The sequence below is a fragment of the Oncorhynchus masou genome, chromosome 5 (assembly GCF_036934945.1).
Source record: "Oncorhynchus masou masou isolate Uvic2021 chromosome 5, UVic_Omas_1.1, whole genome shotgun sequence".
NCBI lineage: Eukaryota > Metazoa > Chordata > Actinopteri > Salmoniformes > Salmonidae > Oncorhynchus > Oncorhynchus masou.
The window spans coordinates 22,652,765-22,668,687 of NC_088216.1; the positions used below are offsets into that span (position 1 = coordinate 22,652,765).

At 42.7% G+C, this 15,923-nt stretch overlaps 1 protein-coding gene across 1 annotated transcript in view; it reads left to right on the forward strand.

Annotated features, from left to right (window-relative positions):
* LOC135537176 (VPS10 domain-containing receptor SorCS3-like) overlaps window positions 1–15,923 on the forward strand; it is a 225,431-nt gene that overhangs the window by 175,056 nt on the left and 34,452 nt on the right. The window contains exons 5-10 of the mRNA XM_064963385.1: window positions 108–175; window positions 1,868–1,932; window positions 4,853–4,971; window positions 9,363–9,452; window positions 9,979–10,158; window positions 13,796–13,942. Coding sequence (XP_064819457.1) covers window positions 108–175; window positions 1,868–1,932; window positions 4,853–4,971; window positions 9,363–9,452; window positions 9,979–10,158; window positions 13,796–13,942 — 669 coding nt within the window. The remainder of the gene's footprint in view (window positions 1–107; window positions 176–1,867; window positions 1,933–4,852; window positions 4,972–9,362; window positions 9,453–9,978; window positions 10,159–13,795; window positions 13,943–15,923) is intronic.

Sequence of the window (15,923 nt, forward strand, 5' to 3'; positions counted from 1 at the left end):
TCCTGCCATGAGTCATGCCCACTGTCACTTTACTTCCTGTCTTGTGATAAGTAGACTATATGTTCTCTATCTCTCTTTTCTTTCTCTCTTTATGTTCTTCTTCACAGTTGTACGCCTCCCTGGACTTTGGGAGAAAATGGCAGCTGGTTCATGAGCATGTGAACAGGTTCTACTGGTGAGTCATTCGCTTGTCTTCTTTCTTCTCATCATCTTTCGCTTCCTCTCGTCCTCTCTGTTGTCCTGATCTTTTCCTTTGTTTACTCAGACTCTCCTCACAAACTGTATTGGAGCATCACTAGCAGTGTGTGGAACATGTTGTTTGCTTGCTGCCTGTGAAGGATATTGATAATACGTTTCAACAAGATATCTAAATGACTGAGTGTTGCTGGTGGGAAATTTTGTGTACCATTCTGCTCATTTCCACTGTTTATATGATTGGACTGTGATACATCTACATCCACAGTGTCACCATTTCACATTCTGCCTCTCACATGTCACATTCTGGTTCATCTTAACAATCCTTACTTTTTCATTAGGGGTTATCCATACGTGCTGTACATTTTTAAAACAGGAAGATACTGTGTAATAAGTCGCCTCTCATCTAATCACGTCGGCCCTCCCCATTCTGCGGAAGTACACTCTCATCACAAATGTAGCTCTGAATTTATTCTGCCTCATTGCTTTCCTTCCTAGAGATGTAGGGGATGCTGTGTGTGTGTGTGTGTGTGTGTGTGTGTGTGTGTGTGTGTGTGTGTGTGTGTGTGTGTGTGTGTGTGTGTGTGTGTGTGTGTGTGTGTGTGTGTGTGTGTGTGTGTGTGTGTGTGTGTGTGTGTGTGTGTGTGTAAATGTCGAGCTGCTGACAGATTTGCCCACAGCAACTTGCATAAACCATCTAGGTAGCCTAGTGGTTTGAGCTTTGGGCCAGTAACTGAAAGGTTGTGAGATCGAATCCCCGAACAGAACACGGTAAAAATGTGTCATTCTGAACAAGGCAGTTCCTAGGCTGCCATTGTAAATAAGAATTTGTTCTTAACTGACTTGCCTACTTAACAAAAACAATATTTTCTAGTTAGTCCACTATACCCAATACAATTATATAATACAGTTCGGTGATTCAAACTTTAATTATGGGGCACAGCCTTGCCGGTGTACAGTGCCAGACAATATAAATACCATATGTAGGTTGTTGTGTATTTACACTTTTGTGACAGATAGCACTTTTTGGTAAAATAACAAACCCACAGCGTCTGGTTGTTGCTGTGCGGGTTGCTAAGGGTAATGTGACATTTTGTCACACATCCCTGAGGAGAATGTCCTCACATGGGATTGTATTGCTATTTTATTGCCATCAATGTTGAGACAACGCTTACATGAGACGTCTGTATATGGAGTGGAATACCTCTGCTGAGACTCATCTTCTGTTTATTGTCTTTTTCCCTCCTTCACTTCCCTCCTCCTCTCCTCTTCATCCCTCCTTCTCTTCCCTAATCCTCTCCTCTCCTCCTCCTCTCCTCCTCTTCCCTCCTCTTCTCCTCCTCTCCACTTTTCCTCCTCTCCTCTTCTTCCCTCCTTCATTAACCATCTCCTCTTCTTCCCTCCTCCTCTCCTCTCCTTCCCTCCTTAACTTCCCAACTTCCCACCTCATCTTCTCCTCTCCTCTTCTTCCCTCCTCCTCCTTCTCCTCTTCTTCCTTCCTCTTTACTTCACCCAATCTTCTTCCTTCCTCTTTACTTCACCCAATCTTCTCCCATCCTGTTCTTCCCTGCTTCTCTTCTCCTCTTCTTCTCTCTGTCTTCCCTCCTCTTCTTCCATTTACTTTACCCCTCCATCCTCTTCCTCCTTCCTTCTCTCCTCTTCTTTAATCCAGGTCTGTAACGGGTCTAGACAAGGAGTCAGATCTGGTTCACATGGAGGCACACACCCCCAATGGACGTGAGTAGCACTACACACACACACACACACACACACACACACACACACACACACACACACACACACACACACACACACACACACACACCTCTTTTTATTTCTCTCTCTGTGTCACACACTGCAGATAAATGCTCCCACATTTGCAGTCCAATTATCAGCCCTCAAACGATAGAAGAGAGTGAGCGTCTGTCAAGGAATAAATTCCACCCTGGGTTTAGAGCGTTGTGTCCCAGGGGAGAGACAGTAGATTTACCCCACTGATAAATGCAGTGCATGATACTTGATTAATATGGCCTTTCCCTCTCATCCCTCTCACCCTGGGAGGGTCAGCTCTATAACTCGCCATGGCAACGCCACCCAAGGTCATCCATAGGGGAAATTGTGAGATTATTTATTCTAGCTATCTGCTGCTGCTGTTGTTCGACCCCCGGAATCAGAGAGAGTTTTGTTTTCTGTACACAGAGAACGATCATAGTTGATCACGTTGAATAGTGACAAATCTACAACTTCACGTATTGCATGTATGAACCAATCACCATTATAGAATGCAAATCACAACATACTGGTCAAATTACAATTATGTACAGTGCCTTGCGAAAGTATTCGGCCCCCTTGAACTTTGCGACCTTTTGCCACATTTCAGGCTTCAAACATAAAGATATAAAACTGTATTTTTTTTGTGAAGAATCAAGAAATGGGACACAATCATGAAGTGAAACGACATTTATTGGATATTTCAAACCTTTTTAACAAATCAAAAGCTGAAAAATTGGGCGTGCAAAATTATTCAGCCCCCTTAAGTTAATACTTTGTAGCGCCACCTTTTGCTGCGATTACAGCTGTAAGTCGCTTGGGGTATGTCTCTATCAGTTTTGCACATCGAGAGACTGAAATTTTTTCCCATTCCTCCTTGCAAAACACCTCGAGCTCAGTGAGGTTGGATGGAGAGCATTTGTGAACAGCAGTTTTCAGTTATTTCCACAGATTCTCGATTGGATTCAGGTCTGGACTTTGATTTGGCCATTCTAACACCTGGATATGTTTATTTTTGAACCATTCCATTGTAGATTTTGCTTTATGTTTTGGATCATTGTCTTGTTGGAAGACAAATCTCCGTCCCAGTCTCAGGTCTTTTGCAGACTCCATCAGGTTTTCTTCCAGAATGGTCCTGTATTTGGCTCCATCAATCTTCCCATCAATTTGAACCATCTTCCCTGTCCTGCTCAAGAAAAGCAGGCCCAAACCATGATGCTGCCACCACCATGTTTGACAGTGGAGATGGTGTGTTCAGGGTGATGAGTTGTGTTGCTTTTACGCCAAACATAACGTTTTGCATTGTTGCCAAAAAGTTCAATTTTGGTTTCATCTGACCAGAGCACCTTCTTCCACATGTTTGGTGTATCTCCCAGGTGGCTTGTGGCAAACTTTAAACGACACTTTTTATGGATAGCTTTAAGAAATGGCTTTCTTCTTGCCACTCTTCCATAAAGGCCAGATTTGTGCAATACACGACTGATTGTTGTCCTATGGACAGAGTCTCCCACCTCAGCTGTAGATCTCTGCAGTTCATCCAGAGTGATCATGGGCCTCTTGGCTGCATCTCTGATCAGTCTTCTCCTTGTATGAGCTGAAAGTTTAGAGGGACGGCCAGGTCTTGGTAGATTTGCAGTGGTCTGATACTCCTTTCATTTCAATATTATCGCTAGCACAGTGCTCCTTGGGATGTTTAAAGCTTGGGAAATCTTTTTGTATCCAAATCCGGCTTTAAACTTCTTCACAACAGTATCTCAGACCTGCCTTGTGTGTTCCTTATTCTTCATGATGCTCTCTGCGCTTTTAACGGACCTCTGAGACTATCATAGTGCAGGTGCATTTATACGGAGACTTGATTACACACAGGTTGATTGTATTTATCATCATTAGTCATTTAGGTCAACATTGGATCATTCAGAGATCCTCACTGAACTTCTGGAGAGAGTTTGCTGCACTGAAAGTAAAGGGGCTGAATAATTTTGCACGCCCAATTTTTCAGTTTTTGATTTGTTAAAAAAGTTTGAAATATCCAATAAATGTCGTTCCACTTCATGATTGTGTCCCACGTGTTGTTGATTCTTCACAAAAAATACAGTTTTATATCTTTATGTTTGAAGTCTGAAATGTGGCAAAAGTTCGCAAAGTTCAAGGGGGGCGACTACTTTCGCAAGGCACTGTACATACACAGTCAGTATATTGTCAGAAGTGTAATGCTGCCTCCTCTATTGCATGTCAATCACAAACCATGCAAAAGTTCCCTCGAGTTCAATTCATACAGACATATAGCCTCGGTTTCCAGGCATCCTCACCTTCCCGAGAATAGGTGGCCTGATCCTGTGGTGGAAATTCTAACCAAAAGGAGAGAGACTCTGTATTCTTCAAAACAACCTTACTATAAGATCTGCAACAATGGAGCAGTCCACTCTGCACTTCAACAGTTGTTGCAGTTAATGCCCAACGAACAGTGTCCGGTCCCAGCTTTTATACAGAGGTACATCCTTTTTGTACAGGTGGCAGTCAGCAGATAGTGTGTAAAAAGGCAATTAGTTTGTCTGCGCAGATTTAACTGCATTCGCAACAGCAAACGCTATAATGTGCTCCTCTCTGCAAGTTTCTGTCTGTACAAGTGACTTCCTGTAGATAGTTAACTCACAGGATGCCACATGCTTTGTTCGCACCCAAATGGATCTTACGTTATACGCCCAGTCTTATGGCGAATTCACACAAAGACAAGTTTGTATCAGGTTAGAAAAACACTAGCATACAAAAAGAGACTATTCTTATGCACTAAAACACAGGATAGAATGACTAATTATGTAATTATCCACGATAATCCACAGCTGGATGAATCCAGATCTCCAGTAATCTCTATCTCCTCATCTGGCAGGTATACAGTATGTAACATGCCAGGCTCTCACGTGCTCAGAGCCCAACAGAAACTACCCCTTCCCTGGGTACATCGACATCAGCTCACTGGTGGTCCAAGATGACTATATGTTTATTCAGGTAAGGCTCTGTCTGAGAATAATATATCGTACCATATTGTATAGGGACCATGATGCATTGCATAGGATAAGCATCGTTAGCCTTCAATATTATGGGCATTTGTTATGTGTTACGCACAACTTGGTTTGGCTAGGACTGGGAGGGGATTTGCATATTTTACAGCACCACATGCAACAACTGGTTGATCCGCAGGTTTGAGAAAATGGTATGATGAATATGAATATTTATGATGAATTGTTATGTTGACACATTGTATTAACGGCAGTATGTTCTTGATTAGGATAGATATGGGGACCATTGATAATTGTTGATTTTGCAATCAGACCCATTTACTTTTCCCCCACATTTTGGTACTTTACAGCATTATCCTAAAATGTATTAAATCATTTTTTCCCTCATCAATCTACACACCGTAACCCATAATCACAAATCGAAAACAGGTTTTAAATTGTATTTGCAAATGTATAAAAAAAAAACAACAGATAACTTAAACACATAAGTATTCAGACTCTTTGCCATGAGACTCGACATCGGCTCAGGTGCATCCTGTTTTTATTGATCATCATTGAGATGTTTCTACAACTTGATTGGACTCCACTGTCGTAAATTCAATAGATTGGACATAATTTGGAAAGGCACACACCTGTCTATATAAGGTCCTACAGTTGACAGTGCATGTCAGAGCAAAAAGAATCAGTGAGGTCAGTTATCCGTAGAGCTCCGAGACAGGATTGTGTTGAGGCACAGGTCTGGGGAAAAGTACCAAAAAAATGTCTGCAGCATTGAAGGTCCCCAAGAACACAGTGGCCTCCATCATCCTTAAATGGAGGAAGTTTGGAACCACCAAACTCTTCTTAGAGCTGGCTGCCCGGCCAAACTGAGCAATCGGGGGAGAAAGGCCTTGGTGAGGGAGGTGACCAAGAACCTGATGGTCACTCTGACAGAGCCCCAGTGTTCCTCTGTGGAGATGGGAGAACCTTCCAGAAGGACAAACATCTTTACAGCACTCCACCAACCAGGGCTTTATATTAGAGTTGCCAGACGGAAGCAACTCCACAGTAAAAGGCACATGGCAGCCCGCTTTGAGTTTGCCGGAATACACCTAAAGGACTCTCAGAACATTAGAAACAAGAAAATCTAGCCTGATGAAACCAAGATTGAACTTTTTGGCCTGAATGCCAAGCGTCAAGTCTCGAGGAAACCTGGCACGTCCCTATGGTGAAGCATGGTGACGGCAGCATCATTCTGTGGGGATGTTTCTCAGCGGCAGGTATTGGGAGTCTAGTCAGGATAGAGGGAAAACCTGCTCCAGAGCCTCAGAAGGGGGGCGAAGGTTCACCTCCAATAGGACAAAAACCTTAAGCACACAGCCAAGACAATGCAGGAGTATGAATAATTATCCTTCCAATCCAATCCAGTTAAGTACAAAAACTTTTCCATACAAGTTTAACTCCAAAGGCTGTATTTCTATTAGAACATGAGTTAGGGCCAGAAGGTTTTCCAGGTCAGGTCACATGGTCAGGGAGAATTCCTGTTCCTAACTATTTCAATTAGAGCCAAGAGTTTTCCCTTGAGAAAGGGGCTTGACCAGGAAAATTCTAGGCTCTAGTATTCTATGTCAGGAGTTCCGGAAGAACTCCCAGCCCTAAACCTGATGCCTTTGAAAAACTCTGGCGTCTTGTTACAGCCTACGCAGGGCCAAGACCTCTTCAAAGTCAAGTCACATTTTCAGGTAAAATGCAGGTTCTACACATGATTGGCTTCATTCTGCCAGAATAATGGAAATTAAGATTTCTGGTGTCTTGCAGTGCTTGAGGCGTCACTACAAACACGGGTTCGATCCCGGGCTGTGTCACTCCCGGCTGTGTCCGAGAGAACCATGAGGCGGATTTCCTTGTCCGATCTTGCTCTAGCAACTCCTAGAGGTGGGCCAGGTGCCTGCACGCTGACTTAAGCCGCCAGTTGTGCGCCGTTTCCAGAAACAGTGGTGTGGCTGGCTTCCGGAATAAGCTGCAGTGTGTCAAGAAGCAGTGCGGCTTGGCAGGGTCATGTTTCGGGGGACGCATGGCTCTCAACCTTCGCATCTCCTTTGCATCTCCTTTAGTCTGTACGGGAGTTGCAGCGATAGGACAAGACTGAACTACCAAAAAAGAAGTTCTGTGGTCTAAGAGATCCCTCAACTATGTTTGACCACACTCATACGTTTCCCTAATTAAACCCACAAATACTCAACCTAAACCTCCGACCGCATCTTCAAGTCAGGGAAACCACAATGTTTTCTCGCGTTGCGTCACAATTGAATGAATTCTATGAAAGTGGGTAAGGAAAAATCAATCATCCAAATATCTTTTTCAGTTCAAAACCGTCTCTCTCTCTCTCTCTCCTACCCTCCCTCCAATTGAAGTGCACTTAGAAGCACACTAAGAGGCCAAATTAGTTCTGTAATATAATAATGATCCTATTTCACCTCGCCCATTTCCAACCCAGAAAGCCAGCAGCTTGTTTTGTGGATGAATTCTTGATTAAAGACAGTACTGTGCAGCCGCCTTCATCGACCTGGCCAAGGCTTTCGAACTCTGTCAATCACCGTAGTTTTATCGGCAGACTCAACAGCCTTGGTTACTCTAATGACTGCCTTGCCTGGTTCACTAACTACTTCTCAAATAGACTTCAGTGTGTCAAATCGGATGGCCTGTTGTCCGGACCTCTGGCAGTCTCTATGGGTGTGCCACAGGGTTTAATTCTTGGGCTGACTCTTTTCTCTGTATATATCAATGATGAAGCTCTTGCTGCTGGTGATTCTTTGGTCCACCTCTATGTAGACGACACCATTCTATATACATCTGGCCCTTCTTTGGACACTGTGTTAACAAACCTCCAAACGAGCTTCAATGCCAAACAACACTCCTTCCTTGGCCTCCAACTGCTCTTAAATGCTAGTAAAAAAAATGCATGCTCTTCAACCGATCGCTTCCCGCATCCTCCTGTCCGACTAGCATCACTACAGTTCTGACTTAGAATATATGGACAACTACAAAAACATAGGTATCTGGCTCGACTGTAAACTGTCCATCTAGACTCATATTAAGCATCTCCAATCCAAAATTTAATCTAGAATCGGCTTCCTATTTCTCAACAAAGCCTCCTTCACTCATGCTGTCAAATATACCCTCGTAAAACGGACTATCCCTCCGATCCTTGACTTCGGCAAATTTATAAAATAACCTCCAACACTCTACTCAGAAAATTGGATGATGTCTATCACATTGCCATCTGTTTTTTTCACCAAAGCCTCATATACTACCCCACCACTGCAAGCTGAATGCTCTTGTTGGCTGGTCCTCACTACATATTCATCGCCAAACCCACTGACCCCAGGTCATCTATAAGTCTTTGCTAGGTAAAGCTCTGCCTTATCTCAGCTCACTGGCCTTTGGCCACCTTTCCTTCCAGTTCTCTGCTGCCAATGACTGGAACAATTTGCAAAAAATCCTTCCACTAGAACATTGAGCTAACGTAGGCTAATGCAATTAGCAGGAGGTTGTAAGTAACAAGACAATTTTCCAGGACATAGACATATCTAATATTGTCAGAAAGCTTCATTTCTTGTTAATCTAACTGCACTGCTCATTTTACAGTAGCTGTTTCAGTTCTCTAATGACAGGTTTCTAGCACTTTCTTCCCTGCTCGTGGTGTTTGTACTGCATAGGCTAACAGCAGCTAAGAGCTCAAGTGTTTGCTTGCCGAGGCGCTGGTATCATTAAGGATGAATTTCCTAAGACAGGCCACTGAGCATTGCTTGGGAGAGTTAAAGATTTCTCTTGACAGAGAATAATGAGGCTATTGATTGTCCTTACCAGATATTTACCCAAGTCTACCTCCAAAACCACAAAAAGCATAGACAACAGGAGAGGGTGTAAGAGGACCAGTTTCCGCTGTATGCTAGCCAAGAGATGTTATTGTTATTTTCTCAATAGAAGCAACTGTAAATAGGCATTTAAATACCTCAAGCTTCAATGTTCCTCTCTGACAATAAAGTATACAGTGGGGCAAAAAGGTATTTAGTCAGCCACCAAATGTGCAAGTTCCCCCACTTAAAAAGATGAGAGAGGCCTGTAATTTTCATCATAGGTATACTTCAACTATGACAGACAAAATGAGAAGAAAAAAATTCAGAAAATCACATTGTAGGATTTTTAATGAATTTATTTGCAAAAAAAAACATGCATGTTAACTTGGCTGAGGGTTGCAGCATGAGTAATGATTGATACATTGATGAAGGTTTTAGATGAATCCAAATAGTTAATTAATGTGATGTGTACTGTTTTATGGACAAATTATACACTTGAACAAAAAGGGAATACTCAGTGTCTTGGCTCAATGTGTTCCAGGTTACTACAGCAGGACAGGCCAGCTACTATGTTTCCTACCAGAGGGATCCATTCCTCAAAATCAAACTGCCGAAATATTCTCTGCCTAAAGTAAGCAACATGCACTTTTACAGTGATACACACACACACATGCCTCCGGATACACAGTTCATGCAGTAGATCAATTATTCAGATTGCATAGTTTTTTCATTCTTACTGTTCAACTCTGCATTGTTGGGAAAGGGCTTGTAGGTAAGCATTTCACGGTAAAGTCTACACCTGTGGTATACATAGAATGGGACAAATCCAATTTGATTTGAAGTAACTAACAATTTCCCCTCTTGTTTTCTCCCTTCAACAAAAGGATTTAGCTCTCAAAATATCTGTAGCACTACTACACAACGATGTGCAGTCTCATAGTGTGTATTCTCACTCTTCTATTGCAGCTGTTAAAAGACACTATATGTTGTGTGGAGAACATTGGCAGCTATAGTGTTTAACATTCAATACGCACACCAGACCTGATCTTGTGACACCCAACACGTACTCGGCGGCATGTTACAACCCCAACCCATAAGATCCGTTATCTCTTTATAAATCCTCGAACCTCTCCTACCATCCCATCCGCTGTCACCAGGACCTCCACATTGTCAGCACAGACGAGCACCAGGTGTTCGCGGCAGTACAGGAGTGGAACCAGAACGACACATACAACCTGTACCTCTCCGACACCCGGGGCATTCTCTTCACCCTGGCCATGGAGAACGTCAAGACCACCCGTGGCCTGGGGGGCAACCAGATGCTGGACCTGTATGAGGTAGGTGTCCTCAGCGTGCTTGTGTGTGTGTGTGTGTGTGTGTTATACCTTGTTAGTAGGTCTCATTAAGATTCGTTGCGGATCGTCCCCCCTCCTTTTCCCCCTTCTTTCTCAGGATGAATCCCCCATTTATCACCCAGACACTGGCAGGTGTGATGGAGGGAGGCAGAGGAGTGAGATATGGGTCTGATCTTCAGAGTCAGCAGTCATTAACAATGTTACTACTACTACTGTTCCTTCTAACGTGTGTTATTAATGGTTTACAAAAACGGAATTAGTATTCAAATTAATGGTCATACCCAGTGGGTAAAACTGGTTAAAGTTACACCAATCCAGTTTTGTATGATGTTGTTTTAACTAGTTTAACCCTTTGGGCATACATGCATGTTTTAGTTACAAACTATTGTAAACTGAAGTTATGCTGTATGTATCACTTTAAAGTTTCTCTTCATTCTTTTGTTTTTGAAGAGGCAGACTTTTGCTCTGAGTTCCTCTGAAAAAGACTGGAGATATAACTCTGACCAAAGTGCTTTGTAGGAGTCCCAAGTATTGTTGTAACAAACCCTGGAGTGTTGGGCTTCAGAAGGCCAATGGCCTCAAGGACTCAGAGAGGAATCATTCACTAAGTACTTTGAGCTCAACAGGGAACAGAGAGACTGAGTGAACGCAACAGGCTTTTACTCTTCTCCTTGGATTGTCAAATAATGAATTGCCTTTCGTCAGTATTCTCTCACTTTCTCTTTCTCAGTCTTTCTCTCTCACAAATAAATTATTTTATTCACTTGAGTGTCAGTTGGTTTCAATCTGGACAATCTTCCCTTCAATCAAAACGTTTTTCTCTAACTCCCAGTCGAGTTAATCAGCCATTTAGTGTTAGGTTTTTTTGATTCAATCCATCTCCCAGAGGTATGAACTTCCACATTGAATATTACAGAATATCCTAACTTGCCTAACACAATTAATAATCAGAGTGGTAGGCCTACAAATCAACAATAGCCCAATTATGAACTACCTGATTCCCACCTTACTCAGAGCTATACATACCTGTAGCTTTTGAATGAGTGACTGGTACAGTAGGAGGGAGAGAAGAAGAGACAGAGGGCTGGAGGGAGGGAAGTTTAGCTAGATGATTTAAGTAATGTAATGGTCATGATGATGATGCTCCTTTCTGTTAGCCTAGCATTGTGTGAGTGTGTGTATTAGCTCTCTGACAGCTCTCTTAACCCCTCCCTACATTTCCCCCCTATTCGGAGCCTCTGATTCCCTGATTCAGCAGTGGATCCATATTTCTAATATATTGCGGAAAGCTTCATTAATGCATATTGAGAGATTGTAAAAGGCTGTTTGCAGGGAGACCGAGTGCATGTACTGGGGGAAGTCTGGTATCTCAGTGATCGTTTATCATACTATTCTCTACTGTGCTAAAAAGTTGTTGTGTTGTTTGTTTTGTCTTTGTAGATGGATCCACATGCATTCATCAGTCTATATTTAATATTACTGTGGGGGACGATAAATAATTACCGCTGTGATTGACAAGTCTGGTCAGGGGAGGGAGGGGCCCCGTCCTGCCTCACTAGCCGTGTCCATCCCGGGTGGACGTTTTTCTCTAACGATGTCAAACATGGCGCCTATTAGTGCCACTTATACTGGTAAGGTGATACAACTGAGGGCCCTCAATGTCTGCTGCAGTATGGGTCTTATTTAAAGCACAGTCGTCAGGTTTACCCCCATCACACTTCCATCCTGGATGGGTTGCAGGAAGACAGTTTGACTAAGGAGGCAAGGAGCCATGACTCACTCTCTCTCTCTCTCTCTCTCTCTCTCTCTCTCTCTCTCTCTCTCTCTCTCTCTCTCTCTCTCTCTCACTTTGTGAGTGGGTGTCTCGTGGATGTGACAGTTTATCAGTTTTAACATCCAGCGTTGTAATGTAGTCACAACAGTGGTGGGCAGTTGATCGGGGCGCAATTAAAGGGAGATAATTGAAGGAAAAGGAGACTGGGTTGTGACCAGTCTGATGTCTGTCAGCATAGCCGTGGCAAGATATTTGGGGTTTGGGGGTGCTGAGAACTTTTTGTCGACTGTGGGGTTGCGGGGATTATTGTTGCCTGCACTACAGACAGCTATAGCAGCCAGCTAATAGAGTACTATGAAAGGGCCAGTGCACTACGTTTGTGAGAATAAAAAACAATATATATAATTATAATTTGCCCGCTCTCCAGACAGCTATATCAGTCCGCTAATACAGGACTACTAAAGGCTCAGTGCACTACTTTTGTGGAAAAATCAAATTATATATATATATACACAGTATATATACACAGTATATATACACAGTATATATATACAGTATATATACACTACCGGTCAAAAGTTTTAGAACATCTACTCATTCAAGGTTTTTCTTTATTTTTACTATTTTCTACATTATAGAATAATAGTGAAGACATCAAAACTATGAAATAGCACATATGGAATGCAGAGGATAATTTCATTTGAGATACCAGCCTCAGAAATTGCAGCAGAAATAAATGTTTCACAGAGTTCAAGTAACAGACACATCTCAACATCAACTGTTCAGAGGAGACTGTGTGAATCAGGCCATCATGGTTGAATTGCTGCAAAGAAACCCCTACTAAAGGACATCAATAAGAAGAAAAGACTTGCTTGGGCCAAGTAAAATGAGCAATGGACATTAAACTGGTGAAAATGTGTCCTTTGGCCTGGAGTCGAAATTGGCGATTTTTGGTTCCAACCGCCGAGTCTTTGTGAGACGCGGTGTGTGTGTGAACGGATGATCTCCGCATGTGTATTTCCCACCATACAGCATGGAGGAGGAGGTGATATGGTGTGGGGGTGCTTTGCTGGTGACACTGTGATTTATTTAGAATTCAAGGCTCACTTAACGAGCATGGCTACCACAGTATTGCATGCAGCAATACACCATCCTATCTGGTTTGGGCTTAGTGGGACTATCATTTGTTTTTCAACAGGGCAGTGACCCAACACACCTCCAGGCTGAGTAAGAGCTATTTTACCAAGAAGGAGTGTGATGGAGTGCTGCATCAAATGACCTGGCTTCCACAATCCCCCAACCTCAACCAAATTGAGATGGTTTGGGATGAGTCGGACTGCAGAGTTAAGGAAAAGCAGCCAACAAGTGCTCAGCATATGTGGGAACTCCTTCAAGACTGTTGGAAAATAATTCCAGGTGAAGCTGGTTGAGAGAATACCAAGATTGTGCAAAGCTGTCATCATGGCAAATGGTGGCTATTTGAAGAATATATTGTATTTTTTTTCTTACTTTGTGATTCCATATGTGTTATTTCATAGTTTTGATGTCTTCACTATTATTCTACAATGTAGAAATAGTAAAAATAAAGAAAAACCCTTGAATGAGTATATGTTCTAAAGCTTTTGGCAGGTAGTATATATATATTTGTATTAGTATATATTTTTTTCTGGGTTGTTGCAGTACCCTCAACACCCCTACTTCCCGTAGCTATGTCTGTCAGGGGGCGTTTTGGGTACTGTTTAGTGCTTGAAAAACACATTTAAGAAAATCATGTAATCTGTTTTGGTGTTTGGATTTGGCTAGTTTTAGTGTCTGTTTTTGAATTTGTTCTCTATTTCTCCCTAGGTAGCAGGTATCAAAGGCATGCTGATTGCAAACAGGAGGCTAGACAACCAGGTGAAGACCTACATCACCTACAACAAGGGCCGTGATTGGAGGTTACTACAGGCCCCGGCGACAGACCTGGCTGGCAACGACATCCACTGTATACTGGTGAGTTATACTGTAGCTAACAGGGAAGGCTCATCGTTGTGGTGATCATACATGATCTAAGACTGCCTGAACTCTTTGATGTGCTTTCCTCGACCCAGATTAAGCTTAGTCCAGGAGATAAAAAAAATCTCCAATGACAGTTTATTTTAATCCAGGAATATGTGTTCAGTTCCCTTCAAGTTATGTACATCAATGATAACAGTCACGTTACATCACACACTCAAGGGAGTTTGCTTACTCATCTTAACTGAAAGGGAATTACTTTACGTAATCACATTTAAACTATGACATCAAGATGAACTGTGTACACACTCCTTGTCATTTACAGTTCTTATTATTTTAGGTGCCCTATCTCTCCTTTCATCCCACGTAAAGGATGACTATGTAGAAAAATAACTGTGAGACATTAGCAGTAAGTGTTCGTACTGTTTCAAAGCCAAGGGAGGCAATTGTGGGGGCTGCTTGCCGTGCGCTGAGTGGGCTACAGGTTGAATACGATTGTGCATTTATGTGATATTTTAATTACAGATTCTATTTGATTACCCTGTTAAATCCCATTGCCCTTGGTGTCCTTACAGCAATGTCATACTATGAATTGGCAAAGAGGGAAAGAGCACATTTGGGGGGGGGGGGTCTGCGAACAGATATAATTGACTTTTGTTGTCGGCTCGCCCCTGAGACTTGTTTCATTACTTTTTTTTTTAACTAAGAAAGTCAGTTAAGAACTAATTCTTATTTACAATGACGGGGGCTGGGTACATTTAAACAATAAATATATAAGACAAAACACACATCACGACAAGAGAGACACCACAACGCTAAAGAAAGAGAGACCTAAGACAACAATATAGCATGGCAGCAGCACATGACAACACAGGATGGTAGCAACACAACATGACAACAACATGGTAGCTACACAACATGGCAGCAGCACTACATGGATGCAGCACAAAACATGTTGCAAACATTATTGGGCATAGACAACAGCATAAAGGGCAGGAAGGTAGAGACAGCAATACATCACACAAAGCACACAATAAGAGTGTCCATGACTGATTCTTTGAATGAAGAGATTGAGATAAAACTGTCCAGTTTGCGTGATTGTTGCAGCTCGTTCCAGTCGCTAGCTGCAGCATACTGAAAAGACAAGTGACCCAGGGATATGTGTGCTTTGGGGACCTTTAACAGAATGTGACTGGCGGAACGGGTGCTGTATGTGGAGGATGAGGGCTGCAGTAAATATCTCAGATGGGGGGAGTGAGGCCTAAGAGGGTTTTATAAATAAGCATCAACCAGTAGGTCTTGCGACGGGTATACAGAGATGACCAGTTTACAGAGGAGTATAGAGTGCAGTGATGTGTTCTATAAGGAGCAGTGGTGGCAAATCTGATGAGAGCACCCTTACCTGCCGATCTATAAATTATGTCTCCGTAATCTAGCAAAGGTCAGATGGTCATATGAATTAGGGTTATTTTGCAGCTGGGGTGAAAGAGGAGCAATTATGATAGAGGAAAACAAGTCTAGATTTCACTTTAGCCTGCAGCTTTGATATGTCACGAGATATTCTCTCCAGTACTTGTATGAGGTGTCTACCTCAAGCTCTAAACCCTCAGAGGTAGTAATCACACCTGTGGGGAGAGGGGCATCCTTCTAACAAAAACACATGACCTTAGTTTTGGAGGTGTTCAGAAAGAGATTAAGGTTAGAGAAAGCTTGTTGGACACTAAGAAAGGTTTGTTGTCGAGTGTTTCACACAAAATCCGGTGAGGGGGCAGGTGAGCATAAGACTGTATCATCTGCATATAAATGGCTGAGAGAGCTTCCTACTGCCTGAGCTATGTTGTTATTGTAAATTGAGAAGAGCGTGGGGCCTAGGATCGAGCATTGGGGTGCTCCCTTGGTGACAGGCAGTGGCTGAGACAGCTAACTGTATACACTGCACTCCTTGAGAGAGGTAGTTAGCAAACCAGGCTTGATGGGC